Here is a 20,321-nt window from a genome sequence, read left to right on the forward strand (position 1 = left end):
CCATATTTTAACCATCTTTCTTGCTATATGATCGGCCCCACTGTCTTGGGTTATTTGTATAAGCAAAGGGTAGGAATTATCTATTTTTAAATTCCTAATAATAGAAATTATATATTTCCTAGATAAAATAATTTATATTTTGTGAAAATTTTGTTATATTTATAAATGTATATAATATGCATGATATATTTATGTAATATATTATATTTTACATATTTATTAAATTTGTTATGACTATATCATTAATATATTTAACAATTATTATTCCAACTTAATAAATATATAATTATATTTATTATATTAAACATGTAATTAATTTTATAATAAATATAATGGGTATCATATCTATATGTAAATGGTAACATATTGACTTAGTTTTAAAATGTAATATTAGTTATTTTTTAATCTATTAAATATTTCCTAGTTATATTTTAATCTGGGTTTGGGCTGGTACTGGGGATATTGTCAGCAGCATGCGGCTTCAGGTCTTGTGTTTCATAACTCTGCTGCAGACAACTGACACCCTTTGTGCATTTCTCCACTGCCTTTTGGGCAAGAGTAATTGCTAGATGTTACCACAGAGTTAATTTTGTTCAATGATTTCCTTAATATCAAGTGCAACATAAAACAGAAAAATGTGGTTATAATGGTAGACAGGGACTCAGTAAGATCTAGATTTAGTTCCTTTCTCTGATGCTTATTAGTTGTGTGATTCTCCAGTCATTTTAGTCATATCGAGTTATTTGTGACCTCATTTGGGCTTTTCTTGACAAAGATACTGGAGTGGTTTGCCATTTCCTTCTCCAGCTCATTTTACCATCAAGGAAATTGAGACAAGCAGGATTAAGGAAATTGCCCAAGGTCACACAGCTGATAAGTGTCTGAAGCTAGATTTGAACTCAGCAAGATGAGTCTTCCTGACTCAGCACTTCAAGCACTATGGTACCACCTAACTGCCTTTCAATGAGGACATTACTAGTCCTTAAAGATCCTTTCCAGCTCCCAATCTGTGAGGTGATCATCCTTTATCCATGCAGCATCCAAATGAAAGCAGGCTTCTTTGTATGGAGTGAGGTCCTCCAGATGTTCTGTTTGTGCATGTTATGTTGACTGCACCAAGCCCCAGAGCACTACAGATGATCCTCAACAAAATCCATGACCACCCAAGAAAATATCAGCCTCACAATCTATGTAAGATTACATGGATTAATGCATGAAAAATGCCCACTGTTAAGAGGATAATATATCATCCATTTGATCAGCATGGACAACCATTAGTAATTACATCTTGGACAGGTATTGTGGATGGATAAAAGGCTTAACCTAAAATAGTGTAACTAGTATATATATCTTTGAGGTTTGTAAGGTACTTTATAAATATCTCATTTTATCTTCAAAATGACCTTGGGACATAGGTGCTATTTTCTTTATTTTATACATGAGAGAATTAAGTTAAATGACTTGCCCAGGTTCACACAGCTACAAATATCTGAAGCTAGATTTGAACTCTGGTCTTTTTTGAGTTGTCTCTCAAAATAGAATAAAGAGAACAGACTGGATTGTATTTGGGAAATTGTGCAGGTCTTTCAGTAATATCAAATATCTCCCTGACACACAGACTTAGCTTTGCAACAGATTTCTTGCAATGATTCTATATAGTTGAATCAGGGAATATCTCAAAGAACTAGAGTTAGGAGTCACCCAAAAGACAATGAAGAATCGTATGTGGATGTGAATGAGTTATAACCTATTACTCAACAGAAAAGTGAAGAGGAAATGTGCCATAAAGCATATTGCCAGAGAGATTTTTGACTGAAAAGGGTGTGGACCAATCAGATTGAGAGTAAAAAATAGCCAGAACACAACCTCCATGTTCATGGCAACTGTTAATTTAGGAACTACTTAAGGCTCTCAAGATATAGTCAGCTTTGAAAATTATTTCCATGTAAAAAAAAAAAAACTTTAAATCTTTTTTTTTAATTTCAGCTTCTTAAATATGTTTTAAAAACAGAATCATATATTTAAATCCAGCCTCAGATATTTGCTAGCTCAACAAGTCACTTAACTCAAATTGCCACAATTTTCTTTTTTAAATATAGAGCAGAAAGATTCCCCACACACTGAGTGAACTCCACGTAGAAGACTGTATGGGATAACTCAAATAACAGTCGAAAAGTAGAAGGAGGCACATATGGTTTCCAATCTGAGCTCTTGAATGAAGGTGGATTCACATAAATGAAATCATAGATCCATCCCATTTTCAAAGAAGAATTCTTAAACTTTGATAACACAATAAGTCACATTCTTCCAAGTTTGAAATTATTTCTTGGGGGAAAACTGTACTCTGGGAATATGCACTAACCTTTTCTTTCCAAAATGTCCTTTTATTCAATGACCCATAGAATTTTCCTTGTGTATATAAACATTCACATATCTTCTAGGCAAAATAATAGAGAATGATGACAAATGCACAAAACATTGCCATATATAGAATGAGAAAATAATATAGCAAAACCCTGTTTTAAAGCACTTTTTTGTACTCTGCTTTGAGGTCAGATAATATTTTCTAAGTATACTATCACATCTAATGTATTAGATTACAGATCATAGTATATCTTTGAGCAGCTAGATGACATAGTGGATAGAGTGTGGAACAACTAGGAAGACCTGAGTTTGAGACCAATCAAGTCACTTAATCTATCTCCTCAATTTCCTCATCAGGAGTTGTTGCAAAGATCAAAGATGTAAAAATATTGCAAAATTTAAAACATTTTCTAAATGATAACTAATATTATTATCTCTTACTATAATAGGGAGACTAGCCCAGCAATAACCTTATAATTTGATTAAAATATCATTAGAATACCACTGTTCTATCCTGTATAGACCTATGCTGTGCTCTACTTTAAAATTATCTTCTATATTAGACTCCCAACCAAGACAAAATACATGTAAATCTCCATTGAACTCCAGCTCCCTTTTAATAGATTTCTCTTATTTTTGATTGGAGGTGAGCTAAATGTTTTAGGCAATTTAAAATAAGTAGGATTCACCTTCTGGCAATTCCTCTTCCTGAGGGGTTGGCTGCTTTTGTAGTTCTGACCTTCTTACTCAAAGGATTCTTTTCTCTGTGATTCTTCACAAGAGGTCATTGAGCTTATGACCCAGAAGTGCTTCTTCTTAGGCCCATGCTTTGTCACCATTTCTGACAGGAGAGCGAAAAGAATAAACCGAGAACCGAATATGGGAAGGCACCAACAGCAAGAAATTGTTGGTGATTTTATTAGAAGCACATGGAAACATGTCAATTTAGGAACTACTGAAGGCTCCCAAGATATTGTCAGTTTTGAAAACTATTTCCATGTAAAAAATATTTTAATTTTTTAAGCTTCCCCAAATGTCTTTAAAACAGAATCATATATTTAAATTCCATCACAGACATTACTAGCTCAACATGTCATTGAACCCAAATTGCCTCAAAATTTTTTAAAAATTTATTATAGCTTTTTATTTACAAGTTATATCCATGGGTAATTTTACAGCATTGGCAATTGCCAAACCTTTTGTTCCATTTTTTTCCCTCCTTTCCCCTACCCCTTCTCCCAGATGGCAGGTTGACCAATACATGTTAAATATGTTAAAGTATAAATTAAATACAACATTAGTATACATGTCCTAACAGTTATTTTGCTGTACAAAAAAGAATTAGACTTTGAAATAGTGTACAATTAACCTGTGAAGGAAATAAAAAATGCAGGTGGACAAATGTAGAGGGATTGGGAATTCTATGCAGTGGTTCCTAGTCATCTCCCATAGTTCTTTCACTGGGTGTAGCTGCTTCAGTTCATTACTGCTCTATTGGAGCTGATTTGGTTCATTTCATTGTTGAAGAGGGTCAGGTCCATCAGAATTTATCATCATATAGTATTGTTTTTGAAGTATAAAAAGATCTCCTGGTCCTGCTCATTTCACTCAGCATCAGTTTATGTAAATCTCTCCATATTCCTCTCTGTATTCCTCCTGCTGGTTTCTCCATAAGCCTCTCTGTATTCATCCTGATGGTCATTTCTTACTGAACAATAATATTCCATAACATTCATATACCACAATTTATTCAACCATTCTCCAATTGATGGGCATCCACTCAGTTTCTAGTTTCTGGTCACTACAAAGAGGGCTGCCACAAACATTCTTTAGTATTTCTTTGGGTATAAGCCCAGTAGGAACACTGCTAGAACAAAGGGTATGCACAGTTTGATAACTTTTTGAGCATAGTTCCAAATCGCTCTCCAGAATGGCTGGATGTATTCACAATTCCACCAACAATGTATTAGTGTCCCTGTTTTCCTACATCCCCTCCAACATTGTGCATTATCTTTCCCTGTCATTCTAGCCCATCTGACAGGTGTGTAGTGGTATCTTAGAGTTGTCTTAATTTGCATTTCTCTGATTAATAATGACTTGGAGCATCTTTTCATATGGTTAGAAATAGTTTCATTTTTTTCGTCTGAGAATAGTCTGTTCATATCCTTTGACCATTTATCAATTGGAGAATGGCAAAAAAAATGTTTTTAACAGAATCATATAATCAGCATGATTAGAAAAAGATACATTTATGATGACTATAGCAGTAGACATTTGGAAAAAATTAATACAAAAAAGCACAGCCTTTGTACAACAGACATTTACCTTCACACACACAAAATACATACATACATACATATATATATATATATATATATATATATATATATATATATGTATAATATGTAAATTTCAGTGGCAAAGCCCAACACAGACTTGAGTATTAAAGCACTATTAGAATGGTATAACCCGAATCATGCAGGATTAATCTGGGAAGGCTTCATGGAAAAAAATAGTTCCCAGCAAATATTTGAAAGTGGTGTAGGATATGATTTGTTTATTTGCCTTTTCATTAAATCTCCTGTCACCAATGAGATATTTGAGTCCACATAAGGAGATGTGATCTTCTTAAACTTGACCTTTAAAGTTCCAATAACATCCAACTTTCCTGGTTATTTTTTTTCCTCAAAAACTGAATAGATAGAATTTATTTGCAGCATTTTTAGATTTGCAAAACACTTTACAAATTTTATCTCATTTTTATCTTCCCAACAACTCTAGGAGGTAGGTACTATTATCATCACTATTATGAGGAGGCAGAGTTTAAGATATTTGCCAATGATCCCATGATTACTAAGTTTCTAAAGAAGGATTTGAACTCCTGCAATGGCTGATGCAATGGGTAGAGCACTGGGTCTGAACACGGGAAAAATTCACTTCCTGAGTTCAAATGTGATCTCACTCTGGGCAAATTGCTTAACCCTGTTTGCCTCAGTTTCCTCATCTATAAAATGAACTGGAAAAGGAAATGGGGAGCAACTCCAATATTTTTGTCAAGAAAACTCTAAATGGGGTCACAAAGAAATCAGACATAGACTGAAACAATTGAACAACATCTGCAATATGGCAATGAATATTGAGTCACAAAGTTAGACATATCTTTTGATTCACAGATCATGTGACTGGACTTTATTCTAAAGATCATGAAAAGGGGGAAATAATTATCTGTAGCCCAATGTTCATAGCATCATTGTAAAAGGGGAATACAACAGATATTCTATATGTTCAATGATTGAATAGGTTGGTATATCAAAGTAATAAGATATGACATTCTGATACAAAAAGACCATTATGAAGAATACAAAGAAAATGCAGATAAATTGATATAAAATGATGCGAAGAAGTGCTAAGTTTCTGAGGCCAGATTTGAATTCAGGTCTTCTTGACTTCATGGCCTGTGCTCTACCCATTGGATCATCTAACTGCCCCAACATTATTGCTTTTTAGGGAACTCCCAGTGGGGTAAGGGGAGAGAAAAAGAAAAAAAAAGGAGGAGGAGAAGGAGGAGAAGAACTGGAAAAAGAGGAGAAAGATGAGGAGAAAGAAAAAGAAGAGGAGGAGAAAAAAGAGAATGATGACAAAGAATATGAATCAACATATCAGTTCACTGAAAAAGAATCTTTTTTTAAAACCTAAATGAGTTAATAGGAAAATAAGTTAATTGGTTTCCCCCAAATCATTGAAAAAGGAAATAGTGGCAATAAATTGAACAATTAATAATGATGGCAATTGCTCTGTCAGTTGTGAATGCTGCCCATATTTGAGCAATTTAGAGTCAAATAACATTAGACAAAAATCTCATGCCAATATAGCTTCTTGTTCATGGGGTGTTCTCTCTTTCTCACATCCCAGTGCCTTCTGCCTTGATCTCATTTTCCTGGGGTCATTTCCCACAATGTGACTGTTAGTGGGAATTATTCTAGCTTTAAGTGGATGAGACTACTGAGCTTTGCAAATAACAGAGGACATCTATGTTACCCTTCCTTGTTCTTTGACTGCTCAGGCAGCAAATACTGTGGGTGGCAATTATTTTCACTAATAAGTGACCTCATGCTGTCCCTGTTTCATTTTCTTGGTTGGTGTTAGTTGAGAGCACTTTGAACATTTCCATCTTGACCTCATTACATTTGAAACTGTAATTATAAACTGAAAAGGAGAACTAGCATCTATCTGAGATTATGTAATGCTGTCAGATCCTATTGATTTCTGTTTTTACATCTCTTTGAAACTAAGTAATTATTTAAGGTCTGTCTTTCAAAAAGAGCACTAACATATAGATGCTTAATGAGTGTTTAATTTGAATCTTATGCTTTATTCCAAATGGATCATATGCCATATAAAGATATATGGATTTCATTTTCATTTAGAAAGTTAAGATTAAATGATGATGGTATTTTATTTTGGCATTAGCTTCTACTTGTGTTTATCTGTAATTAGGTCTTCTCAGTTATGAGCATGGTTGGATTTGAATCTTGGAAAATTAGTGCTTTAAGTGAGGGTTTAAACCTCACTCTGCATTCTTCTAATCCAGATATTCCCATTCATGAGCTGCATCCTGAGAAATAATTTTCATTGAAAAAATACCTCATTGTTTATAGTATTAGAAATTATTCAGAGTAATGATTACATTTATTGTTTTCCAATTCAAAGTCTTTTTTTTTATCACTATTGCTTTAAATCGCTAGCATAGTATCTCTAGCTCTTTCATCAACTAAGATTGCAGGATTTCATTATGCCATCAGAATAGGAAAATTTATTGTTGTTGTTGTTGTTTTTGTTAATGCTTCCTGAGTCCAGTATTTCTCTGAGTTGTATGTTTCACTTTGGGTTGGAACTTGATAAGTGGCCTTATTAGTCCCTTTAAAAATATATCAGTAAATTGGATCAATGTATAGATCACCAGGCCTGGATTCAGGAAGGACTCTTTTTCAAGAATGAAAATGTGGCCTCAGACACAAAAACAACCCTATTTACCTCAGTTTTCCCATCTGTAAAATGATCTGGAGAAGAAAATGGCTGGACATGACTGAAAAATGACTCAACAACTCCTATAACTTATTTTAAAGAAAAGAGTATTTTTTAAAAAGTTGACTGATTCTCAAATAACAAGCATCAGAATCTAAAAGTACAGTATTGGAGAGACAATTGTAACCTAGGAGCTAGGATCAGGAGATAATATATTTGAACTTAGAAAGAACTTTATAGGCCATCTAGCTCATTGTCTCATTTTACAAATGAGGAAACTGAGGCCCAGAGATATTAAATGACATGCTTAATATCTTTTTTTTTTGCTTAACATCTTATGGTAATAATTGACAGACAAAGCATTTGAACCCAAGCAACTTATGAATTCATTATAAATCTTGATAACTCTAAAATGTTACTAATGAAATCATAAGAAACCTCTGATCTTGATAGAGGTATAGCCATTTGTCTACATAAATTGCAAAATTCCATCTGAGACAATAATTTCCTGATTTTTTTTGAGGTGTTACATGATATCACTTGGACAAGGAGACTGTTAAAAAGACTTTTAAAATCTTCAGGAATCATTGGATTTCCTAACACAAGATGAAACTGTTTTAGTTCTTGAAAAACCAGCGAGAATCATTGGATTCCTTAAGATGAAAAATTGTTGATGAGACTTTTGCAGTACTTAAGGGCTTACAGGAACTATTGGATTCCTGGCACGTGATTCCAAGCTTTTATTGCAGCCTTAGAAACTTGCTCATAATATTATTGTTCTGTTAAGGAACGACCAGCAGGATGAATACAGAGAGGACTGGCGAGACTTACATGAACTGATGTTGAGTGAAATGAGCAGAACCAGGAGATCATTATATACCTCAACAACAATACTGTTTGAGGATGTATTCTGATGGAAGTGGATCTCTTCGATAAAGAGAGCCTTAATTGATCAAAGATGGACAGAAGCAGCTACACCCAGAGAAAGAACACTGGAAATGAATATAAACTGCTTGCATTTATGTTTTTCCTCCCAGGTTATTTATACCTTCTGAATTCAATTCTCCCTGTGCAACAAGAAAACTGTTTGGTTCTGCACACATATATTGTATCTAGGATATACTGCAACCCATTCAACATGTAAAGGACTCTTGCCATCTGGGGGAAGGGGTGGAGGGAGGGAGGGGAAAAATCGGAACAGAAATGAATGCAAGGGATAATGCTGTAAAAAATTACCCTGGCATGCGTTCTATCAATAAAAAATTATTTAAAAAAAAAAAAGAAAAAGAAACTTGCTCATATACTGTTATGGGATAATAAATCTGTTCTGAACTCTCTGCATACTGACCTTGACCAGCTAGTTGGTCAAAAATGATTTGTCCAATAGTTCCTGTTTGTCTATTGTGTTGGGCTTGAATCCTACATAATTCATGAAACTCCGAAAGCCACAATAAATTTTGTCCCGGTTCAAGACATGTTTTAGCTATGGATTTCCAGTCATTTGGGGTTAAGATTTCATAAGACAAATTATCTAGTAACATCTTCACATAAGATGATGTAGCCCCATAAAGAGTGCAACCCTTTTTCAAATCTTTAATTTTTTCCAAATTAAAAGGAGTGTATCAACACAGCATGTGGGGAATAAGCAGTTCTGTATTCATTTACATGGTTTGATCTACATTTGTCCTCAAAATGGCCATCAGGAGTTCCTGGTCATCAAGAATCACCCAGAGTAGGCGGGAAACATGGACTTCCATGGCCCCTGAAGCTTGTAGAATTTAGTTCCATATTTATCAGATTTGGTCAAAGTTTCAATTGTGTCCCATCTGCTGATGCAATTACTTCCTTAGATTCATTCCTTAATCATGTTCTTAATAGTATCTTTCTTGGACTTTTTTTTCTTATGGTAGAATTTATACTTCTTGCCACATTGGTATTAGAGACAGCAATGACTGTGACAACAATAACTTGGACAGAGCCCACAGTCCAGACAGGAGATCCCACCATCTAGATTCCCAATCTGGAATAATATTCTCTCTTAATTAGCTGTTAGTTCTCCTACTTTTACTGACTTTTCTACACTTTCTCTTTCCTTTATCCCTCCCCACCCTTACTCTTTTTCTTTAACAGCTAGGATTTTTGACATTCTTTTTCTTTTTCAATTCCTCTACTTTCTACATGTTTTCTTTTGTTTCATGTAATAAAATTTTCTTGACCATTCCCCATATTCTAATATACTTAGCTAGAATCAGTGTGGAGAGTAGAAAGAGGGTTAGACCTAAGACAGGAAGACTTAGTTCAAAGCCTGCCTCAGACACCAACTAATTTTATGACCATCTGGGCAATTCATTGAAATCTTTCTGAACCCTAGCTTCCTCATCCATAATATAAATCTAATAATACCTATAGAATCTTCTAGCATGGCTTGTTGTGAGGCTAGATTCAACTTATGTATGTAAATCATTTTGGAATAATTTTAAAAGCATTGTAAAACACTCGGTAAAACAAAAAAAGGAAAGACAGTCCTTTGCATGCACTATTTTTTCATCTTACAAATACCAAGCTTCTCTTTTATTCCTTGTATAAAACACTCAAGAGTTTGAAAAAAACCTGCCTTGATTGGACAAGGCTGTGAAGAACTTACCCATTGGCCTGAAAAAGACCCCCATTAATACCAGAAGCCCATGTTCCATGATGATATCTACTCTGTTATATTCTATTACTATGCATAGTATGAAAGAGGATTTCTAGTAATCAAAGGCTCTGTTGCATCATAGAACAAAAAGGATAAAATGGTCAGGGTAAGAATAAGAACATTCTAGAAAATTCCAAAAATTGAAAAACCACCCCAAAAAATCCCAATAGAGAAAACTAATAAGAGCCGTGTTGCGAAAGGTCCTTATAACCAAAGTGTTATTTCTACATGTTGTATTTCACCGCTTGGTTCTACTTGGATGTGTGATTTAATGACAATAATTGTGTTGTTGCTTAGGTGTTTCAGTAATTTCTGACTCTAGGTGATGCCATTTTGGGGTTTTCTTTGCAAAAATATTGGAGTGGTTTGCTATTTCCTTGTCCAACTCATTTTACTGAGGCAAACAGGATTAAGGGACTTGTTCAGGATATCACGGCACAGTAAATGCTGAGGTCAAATTTGAACTCATGAAGATGAGTCTTCCTGATTCTAAGCTAGGGCTCTATTCATGGTACTATCTACTTGCCCAGACAATAATAATTCTTTTGGCAGTCTGGTAAAATTTAGGGTAAAGCCTTTTTAAAATCACTTTAGATACATAAAAAATGAAACATAAGATTTCAAAGGAAACTGATTATACTGAAATAAAGTTATAAAATCTTTTAAAAACAAGTTCATAGGCTCCAGTTGGGAACCCTTGCCTTAGAAAACCATCCAGCCAGCTCCTTTATTTCCAGGTGAGAAAACTGGGGCCTGGTTAAAGTATGGGAACTGCCTAATGTCATGTAGTATGGAAGTGAGGAAGATGAAATTCATACTCAGTGCTTCAGTAGACATAGCCAACCTTCCTCTAACACCTGGATCAAATGTTCATCTTTTATATAGATGTAATTCCTACCTTTTTTTCATTTCCTTGCCTTTGAGGAAGAAGCCTCACATGAAAGACAAGCCTCCTTTTCCCTATCCCCCATTACTGCTATTTATTTCAAACTGATGGGTTTGCATGTCTAATAAAACTGTCATGGAGGAGAATGAAAGCCATAAAAATTCATGCAAACAAGGCCCATGAATAACTACTCCAATCAAATACATAATAGTGTACCCTATGTAGGTCACCCATCCCTTAAATTGATGTAGGATATTAAACAGAATTATGGCAACTCTTAGATTCCTGCAAACTGGTTTTTATAGTTTGTTCTCTCTTCTTATGTGTCTTTCATTTAATTTGGTTTTAGTTAGTACACAATTTTAAAGACATCAGGTCCTTTATAGTTTGCAGAAAAGTGGAAGTTTGCTTCTCCCATCTCCAAAAACCAGATGAAAGTTATCAAAAAATCCACAGAGTTGGAGAGACTTTGTTTCCCAGTTATATATATTTTATCTTGAGCATGGCTCTCGAATCTGGGAAAGATGAACTTGTTCAAGGACCCTTGAATTTTTCTTCTGTCCTGGGAAAAGTAGAGTTTAACCCAATTGTCACCCTCCCTTTTTGTCTAGAATTCTTTAATTCTTGTACCTGAAGGAACAAATCACTTGCTGCAGATCCTTGTTTCTGGGACTACTTCTGGAAAACAACCTATATGTGAGAATTTCAAAGCAGTGTCCCATAATAATTCTCTGACATGCATAAACAAGCTACAAAGTGGGTGATGAATCTCATTATCTTTCTTTTCCGGATTGAGGAGCTGAAGCATAAAAAGGTTATAGTTTGGTCAGCAGTTCTTAACAAGTTTGTGACAGAATGAGGATAAACTACAATGCTTTAAGTGAGAGGAAAAAGAGAATAGCATAGTTTATTTTCAGGCACAGTTCTTTTATTCACATTTATTATGTTTTAAAATATATTTTATTGATGCTTTTTATTGCTACATCATTGTGATTTCTGGATTGCCTCCTCTAGTACATCCCAACTATCCTGAAATTAAGCACTCCATTGTAACAGTGAAAAAAAAAACGTAAAAAGAATGTATATAAACACTACATCTGACAAGTTGTCCTCAGGATCCCTTCCTCTCCCCAAGAGAAGGAAGGTATTTTGATTATCTGTTTTCTATGACCATTCATTATTGGCCTTCTTATTACTCAAAGTTTGGGTTTTTTAGTTATATTTTCATTTACATTATGGTAGTCACAAATTTTCTTCTCCATTTGCTTATTTCACTCTGTAGCAGTTCATATAAATCTTCCCATATTTCTCTGAATATCTCCTATGTGTAACATATTGCTGCATAATACTTTTTCATTACAATCACATTCTTTAGTTTGTTCGATATTTCCACAGTTCATGAGAATCCACTTTGTTTCCAGCTCTTTGCTATTTCAGAAAGAGGTACAGATCTTATAGTCATAACTTTATCAGCTTATTGGCCTCAGGCCTTTTTTGTAAAGAAGTGTAATGACAACTTTCCATCCTTCAAACCCCGAGCATAGAAAACTTGGCACTCGTGACACTACTTCTGCTATTGTTCAGTCATTTCAATTGTTTCTCACTCTTCATGATTCCATTTGGGGTTTTCTTGGCAGACATACTATAATGGTTTGCCATTTCATTTTTAACTTATTTTTATAGATAAAGAAACTGAGGCAAATAGAGTTGTGTGACTTGCCCAGGGCCATACTGCTAGTAATTGTCTGAGATCAGAATTGAATTTAAATCTTCCTGACTGTAGGCCCAGATTGCTACCATTGTACCATTGTCTTTTTTTGAGTATTGTTTGATTAAAAATAATATCTTTCATGTAAAAAGTAATAAGCAAAACAGTTGTATGTTTAATAACTAATTATATTTAAATTAATTTCAATACATAAAACATCAACAATATTTTAATCTTTCCCTCAATCTCCATTAGAATTTTTTCTCTATTCATGCTCATTCATTTGTCCTCCTCTAAGATATACTCCATTTTTCTAGATCTGCTCTTTTTCATTTTACATGATTTTGTAAAGGTCTTTACTGCTGAAGGACTTGTTTCGTGACCTTTACATGATATCTGAAAACTGTAGGAGACAGTTAATGCCCCCGTCATTGAATTTACCTAGTTTTCCTCTCCATGAGCTTCAGCTTTGAGTGTAGTGTAGTTGTAGTGACTTTTTTTTTCATTCTCCTAATTGAATAGAATTTCAAATAATGTGGCCCAGTGAGAGCTGTCAGCAAAGCCCCAGGGATAGAAAGGTTCACCTGGTGTTCAGTAATAAAGAATGAGGCTGCTCTTTTTGTACAAAGTTCAGACTTGATCCCACAGTTTGTTGAGAATATCATGGAAGTGTTCATCTCTCTAGGATCATGTCTTTATCACCCACTGAATAGCTGAGATGCACCATAGGTCTTTGGCCCATAAATTGCCTTCAGTGCATCATAAAAGCACTTTGGATAGCATAAAATTGAATTTCACCTGCCTTTTACTTAGCCAAAAATCCTGCATCTCTCTAAATTTTGATAGTACTTTACTCTGATGGAATTGAATGCTATCCTCTTAGGGGCCTTATTTTTCATTTAGTACCTTCTTAATTTCCCCATCATTTTCATCAAGCTAGGCTTGATGTTTGTAATTGATCTCACCCAGAAGAGCAAACACTTAGCCAGTATCTGATTATAAACAAGATTGCCCAAATCCTTGCTTTCCAATCTTGTTTGAGATCCTACCCAACTGAGGAAGCTTAGTTCTGATTAAAGAGTAAAAAAAAAAAAAAATCTAATCTAGGTAAATTCTGGCCCGTTGTGTTCTATTCAGGCAAACTTGCAATGGATGTAAGTGGGAGTAGGAGCATGCAGATCCCTTTGTCTATATTATAGAAGATTCAAGAAGGTCTGAGAGTAAGAGTGACATAATCAAAGCCACATCCCCTCACCCCCTCATTAGAATAGATACACCTCTCCTTACAATATTCATTCTCTCACTAATTATTAACCAAAAAAAAAGCTGATTGCCAGATGTTTAGAATACCCACTTTTCCAAGGGTATATAAACATTAAGGGGATGCCATGATTCATCTTTTGGTTTAGAAGAGAAAGCCAAATGACCATCTTTCTATTAATTACAAATTACAAAATAAATTACAAATGCAAAAACAAAGTATATCATACACATAGCCCAAATAAATTGTCATAGATCCAAGAAAGTGTTGCAGCACTCTGTTCTTAGACTGCATTGTAGGAAGCAAAGAACTGGTTAGAGACATATAATCTGGTGGCCTTATTCTTCTAATTTTACCTTTGTAGATCAGCATTGGTAGAGATAATAGGGTAAAAATTCTGCTCTTGTTCTATAAATTTGAGGATTGCCTCTTCACTTTGAAATGTCCTAGAAAAACTTTATTGGATCATGAGTAATTAAAAATAACTGATTTTCAATATCCTGATGGCTTTTCATTAGCAAGTGAAAAATAACATAAAATATAGACTATTTCATCTTTTATTTCTGGGGTATGAGAAAAGATCAAGCAGATTTTGTCAGTAATTTCTTTCAATTGACAAATACTGAATCACCCTACAAATACTGTATTTCACCCATCACTAGACTAATTTAGATTATCCAGGAATCTTCTTCACTCCTTTCTGATACTTTGATACAATTGCATCATATAATAGCTCTCTTTACAAAGCTTTCAGTTAAATACAAAAATCCAAACATTGAATTCTTTAATCTTTGATGACTGTAACAGTTGGTTGTTTTGTTCTTGGTTTTGGGGGAGGAAGTGTGGGAAGGTTGATTTCATCAGTATAGGGAATTCCTTTAGTAACACAGATGGGAAACCTCATTTGTGAATTAATCTTAAAGAATTTCCTGGAGGTCCTGAAAGGTTAATTGATTTATCTAAATCAGAATGACAGTCATGAAGCAAACTTAGAAAGTAAAGCTCTCCTTGTTGAGTGGAGTTTGGAATCTGTCACAAGAGCGAAACTTAGTTTTTCTGGTATACCCTCTGATAATCCAAAGTCAGCTTTATTTTGTGATGAGGCATTAAAGAAATTTAATGGAAGTCTATTTCCATAGTGGTTTTTATGTCATATTAGAAGCTTATGATGGAATCTACTCTCTGTATGAGTTATATATTTGATAGAAGGATAGAATTTAAAATTGTAAAAATACTTAAAGATTCTACTCTGAAGGGTTTTTAAACAAAAAATCCATGAACTTTTAAAAAAAATTTATTTCTGTATTTAATTTGTTTCCTTTGTAATTCTATGTATTATGCATTAAAATTCTTATTCTGAAAAGAATTCCTTAGGCTTCACCAGACTGTCAAAGGGATTCATGACATATTAAAAAGTGAAGACCCTCTGATCTAGACCAATTTGTTCATTTTACAGATGAGAAAAGTCCAGAGTAGTTAAGGAATTTTTCCCAAAGTGATACACATAATCAATGATAGAATTTCTATTTAAACCCAAATCTTGTAGTCTCTTTTAAGGTACTTATTATCCTGGAGACCATAGGAGCATAATCTGAAGGTAGGATATCAGAAGATAGTTAACCCAAGCTCTTCTTTATATTTGAGGAAATCAGACTTAGGCATTTGAAAAAAAAATTAATAATTTTTTATTGTCTAACTAGATCACCAAATTCCTCACTTCTTCCTCATTTTGTCCTTTTCCCCCTTTCAGAATATTCCTTATGAGAAAGATTTTTTGGAAGGAAGGAAAGAAGGAAAAGGAAGAGAGGGAGGGAGAGAAGGAAGGAAGGAAAGAAAGAAAGAAGGAAGAAAGGAAAAGAGGTAGGAAAGTATGAAAAAGAAGAGAGGGAGGGAAGAAAAGAAAGGAAGAGAGGGAGGGAGGATAGGAAGGAAGAAAAAGGTAAGGTAGGAAGGAAGGAAAGATCAAGAGACTTAAGAGAAAATGGAAATACAGGTTTTTTATTTTGATTTGCTCAAGTTCACATAGGTATTCATATATGCCCCTATATTGTTAAATACTGAAACACACTCATATTTAGAGTGTTTCAGTCTAGTCATATGAGCTTAATCACAAATAGAAGGGTTATGATTTATTTTTACTCTTTTGGTGAAGGTAGAGAGAGGGAGACAGAAAAACAGAAACAAAGAAAGACACAAAGACACACCAATACACAGATTCAGAAGACAGAGACAAAGGGAGAGGAAGAGAGAGGAAAGAGAAAGAAATAAAGGGAGACGGAGAGGGAAGGATATGGGGAGGGGATAGGAATGAGGATGAGAAGGAGAAAGAAAGAGAGAGAGAGAGAAAGAGAGAGAGAGAGAGAGAGAGAGAGAGAGAGAGAGGAGAGAGAGAGAGAGAGAGAGAGAGAGAGAGAGAGAGAGAGAGAGAAGAGAGAGAGAGAGAGAGAGGAGAGAGAGAGAGAAAGAGAGAGAGAGAGAGAGAGAGAGAAGAGAGAGAGAGAGAGAGAGAGAGAGAGAGAGAGAGAGAGAGAGAGAGAGAGAGAGAGAAGGAAAAATTTGAGGGAGGGAAAGGGGAAAAGTAGGAAGTGTGGAGGGGGGAAAAAGGGTTTAAGGAATTTACTGTTCTCCAATTGATTTACTTTGTAAGTTATGAGCCATATATCCATAGTAAAGTTGAAGGCAAAAAGTATAAAATTAACTTTTCTTAAAGATAAAAGGAATCACTCTGAAACATTTGAGTTCAAAGTTGTGTGACTTTGCCTTAAGAGTAGAATTGAGTAATATTTAAAGATATAAAACAGATGCAGAAGGTCAGCCCACAACATAATCCCCCAGAGTGATGAGGCAGCGTTCCTGATCTTCTCAGGGTACTTATTCTTCCTAACTGTTAATTTATATGCTGTGAAACTACGTTAGATATTGTGGAGTTGACCAGATCAGTTCCACAGACAGATAAATTAAATCATAGGGAGCCAATCCACAGAAAATCTAAGCAAAATATTAACACTTTGTCTGGCTAAATATTATCACAGATTTTGAGAGTTGGAAGGGTGATGATCTAGTCCAACCCATACATAAAATGAATTCTTACTGTAACATGCCTGATAACTGATTGTCCAGTCTCTGCTTAAAGACTTTGAAGGAGAGTGATTTCACTACTTTCTGAAGCGTTCCATTAAAATTTAATTTTATTTTACTAAACTCTTTTATTCTTTTAATTTTTAAAAAGTTTTCATTTATTTTATTTTTAATTTATGGAATAAAACAAACATTTCAATAATATAGTTTATTAAAAAGATAATTGCACACAGAACTGCAAATGTATTATTTAAAACTTGTTATTCTTTAAAAATATATAATAATTATATTTAATTTTCTTTCATTTTTTCTTTTTTCTCCTCTGACCCTAGAAATGGCTAGACCATTAGACACAAATATGTATATACATAAATATGCATATATATGTAAAATCATTCTATATATACTTCTATATAGCAGTTCTTTCTATGGATGCAGATAGTTTCTTCATATGTCTTTCAATTTTTGGAGAGATATAATGGTTAGGAAGCTTTCTCATGAATTCAGTCCTAAACTCTTTTCATTTTCTATTCATTGCTCCTGGTTCTGTTCTCTGGAACCAGACAGAGAAATCCTATTTCTTTCTCCATTTGATAGCCTATCTACTTAATAGCCTACTTGAAGATGACTATCATATCATCCTCTCTACCTCCCCTATCATACTCTCTACTTCTGGTCTTCTCTTCCCTAAGTTAGATATATGCTTTCAACCATCCCCCACGGACTCAAGGCCCTTCACCATCCTGGATATACTCTTTTCTATATTTTTCAGTTTAACAATATCCCCATTTGACTATTATAGAAACCCTAGTTAAATGCAGAGGACCTATGAAGGAAGACTGCATCTAGAGAATGGACAATCATATTTTTTATTATACTGTTATAGAAAGTTATCTTTTATTCTATAAATTAAAATAAAATAAAATATATCAATATTCCATAGATATAGCTCAAATCCTATTTCCTTTGTGAAAAATTCCCTGACCACTCCAGCCTAAAGTAATTTCTCCCTTATTCTTATATCACTCCTTAAAACTTATTTATCCCTTGCATTTGGTTCAAGAATTATCATGAGACAATGAGATAATACCTAATGAGACAGTATAGGTTATATATATATATATATGGATTTGAAAGACAGAAAGCAATGTATATATATGTATGTATATATATATACAGACATTGCTTTCTGTCTTTCAAATCCCTATATAAAAGCAGTTATTATTATTATTATTATTATGTCATCTTTTCTATTATCATGAACTCTTATTTACCTATTCCATCCAACTTCTTGTATATTTTTTCTCATCTTTTTTTTTTTTGGTGGGGCAATTGGGGTTGAGTGACTTGTCCAGGATCACACAACTAGTAAGTTTCAAGTCTCTGATGCTGAATGTGAACTCAAGTCTTCCTTACTCCAGGGTTGATGCTCTATCTACTGCATCATCTACTTTCCCCCATTACTTATCTTTCCAAACTATATTGACAGGCTCTAGGGGCAAGAAGTTATTATTTATTAATTTTGGTTGAATTGAAACAACCTAATAAAGTGAGATTTTCAAAATAGGAATTGTGATTATGTTGAGAAAACTTTTTTTGAGATTAAAAAGATTCTCACATACAGTGAGGTACAATGGATAGAGGACTGGACTTGGCATCAGGAGGACCAGTGTTCACATCCTACTTCTAGTACTGATTTTGTGAAATAGCCAAATTCCTTAACTTTTTATGTGGCATCTCAATAGAATTTAGTCACAGGTGAATGGTGATATTAATTGGTGAAGTCTCATGCTATTAAAATCCCAGCTCCTTCCTTTCTTATTTCCATATAGCCACAGTAACAGTCATAAACTGATTAATTCAAAGGTGTTTTTTTTCTGACATATTTGGGTTTTTGAAAGTAGTCATTTCACTTTTCTTCTCAAGTCTCAGGTATATATGACCAAGACAAAAGCATTTGTTCAATTTGATTAATTAAATGGAAGGTGGTGAGGGGAGGGGAGTTAAGACATTTTGTTGATGTGCTGATTTTAAATGTATCTTAATTTTTGTCTTTTTAAAATAAATTACATGAATTTCTTCCAAAAATCTTCCCTTCCTGATGTCAGAAATCCATCCCATATAACAACAACAATAACAACAACAACAAAAGTTAAAGAAAAAAATCTTGGATGATTATCTGAATTATCTGCTTTTCATCGGAATATTTTAGGATTCTATAAACATAGTCAATAGACATTTATTTTAGGTTGAAGGTGCAAATGATAGCCAATGTGGGAGAACAGAGGAGCCTGAGGCTATTAAATTTCTTGAGTTTAGGAATCTGTGATGTGCTAAACTATTTAGGTGTCTCATTAAATCTATCTTGAATATGGTGATCTCTAGGGTGCTAGATTCCAGGAGGAGCAGAACTAGTCAGGTTAGAAACAGAGTAGACCAAAACTTCTGTACCAATCAGATGGCGCAGAAGGAGTATTGGCTATTTCTAATCTGAGGAAAATAAAGACACCTAGTCTTTACAAAAAAGCTTCACAGCAGGTAAGATCTTTCTGGAATAGCTCCCGGTAATTATTGGCTAATGCTTTCTTATTAATATCACTCATCCCTTGTAATTGTTATAGATAAGACTGTTATGAAATGTGTCTGTGTGGTATATGATTCACTTTAAAGCAGAATTGATTAAGTTCTTTATTTTTTTCTCCTTATCAAACCCTTCTCACAGTTTCAAAGACAGCATGGAGAAATCCTCCTATTCAGACTGGCTCATCAATAATAGCATTGCTGAGCTGGTAGCTTCCACCGGCCTTCCAGTGAACATTACTGATGCTTATCAAGATCCTCGCTTGGATGCAGAAGTAAGACATGTTCTTTCTTTTCAATCTCAATTCACATTGTCACATTTTTGTGTGCCATATGTAATAACAAAAGCTAATGTCATTTAGAAGAATGCCATTGCTAGAATTTATCCTTTTGCTTTTTAAGTTCAGAGCTCTAACATTTGCATCGATGCCTGAAAGACAGAGACATTTTCCAAATTCTGTCCTATTTTCAAATTAGGTTGCTGCTATCTTTTTGAGCTAATACATTTGTACATAACTGGGGAAAACTGTATATTAAACTCAGATACTTTAAATATTAATCAATAAATAAACATTTATGTAACACTTATTATATAACACATTTATAAACATTTATGTAACACCTATTATGTAACACAGTGCAAGCACTGTGGTAGGTGCTAGGAGATATAAAAATGAAAGTGAACTACTCCCTGACCCGATGGGACATAAATTCTAGTGGTGAA

General features: G+C 34.1%; 1 protein-coding gene across 1 annotated transcript in view; it reads left to right on the forward strand.

The window, feature by feature from the left end:
• The window catches only part of PDE11A (phosphodiesterase 11A), a 258,746-nt gene extending 238,715 nt beyond the window's left edge, over positions 1-20,031 (forward strand). Inside the window, exons 6-7 of the mRNA XM_051990663.1 lie at positions 19,740-19,872; positions 20,005-20,031. Of these exons, the coding sequence (XP_051846623.1) occupies positions 19,740-19,872; positions 20,005-20,031 (160 nt within the window). The remainder of the gene's footprint in view (positions 1-19,739; positions 19,873-20,004) is intronic.
• The last annotated feature ends 290 nt before the right edge of the window (positions 20,032-20,321 follow it).

The sequence above is a fragment of the Antechinus flavipes genome, chromosome 3 (assembly GCF_016432865.1).
Source record: "Antechinus flavipes isolate AdamAnt ecotype Samford, QLD, Australia chromosome 3, AdamAnt_v2, whole genome shotgun sequence".
In the NCBI taxonomy this organism is placed as follows: Eukaryota; Metazoa; Chordata; class Mammalia; order Dasyuromorphia; family Dasyuridae; genus Antechinus; species Antechinus flavipes.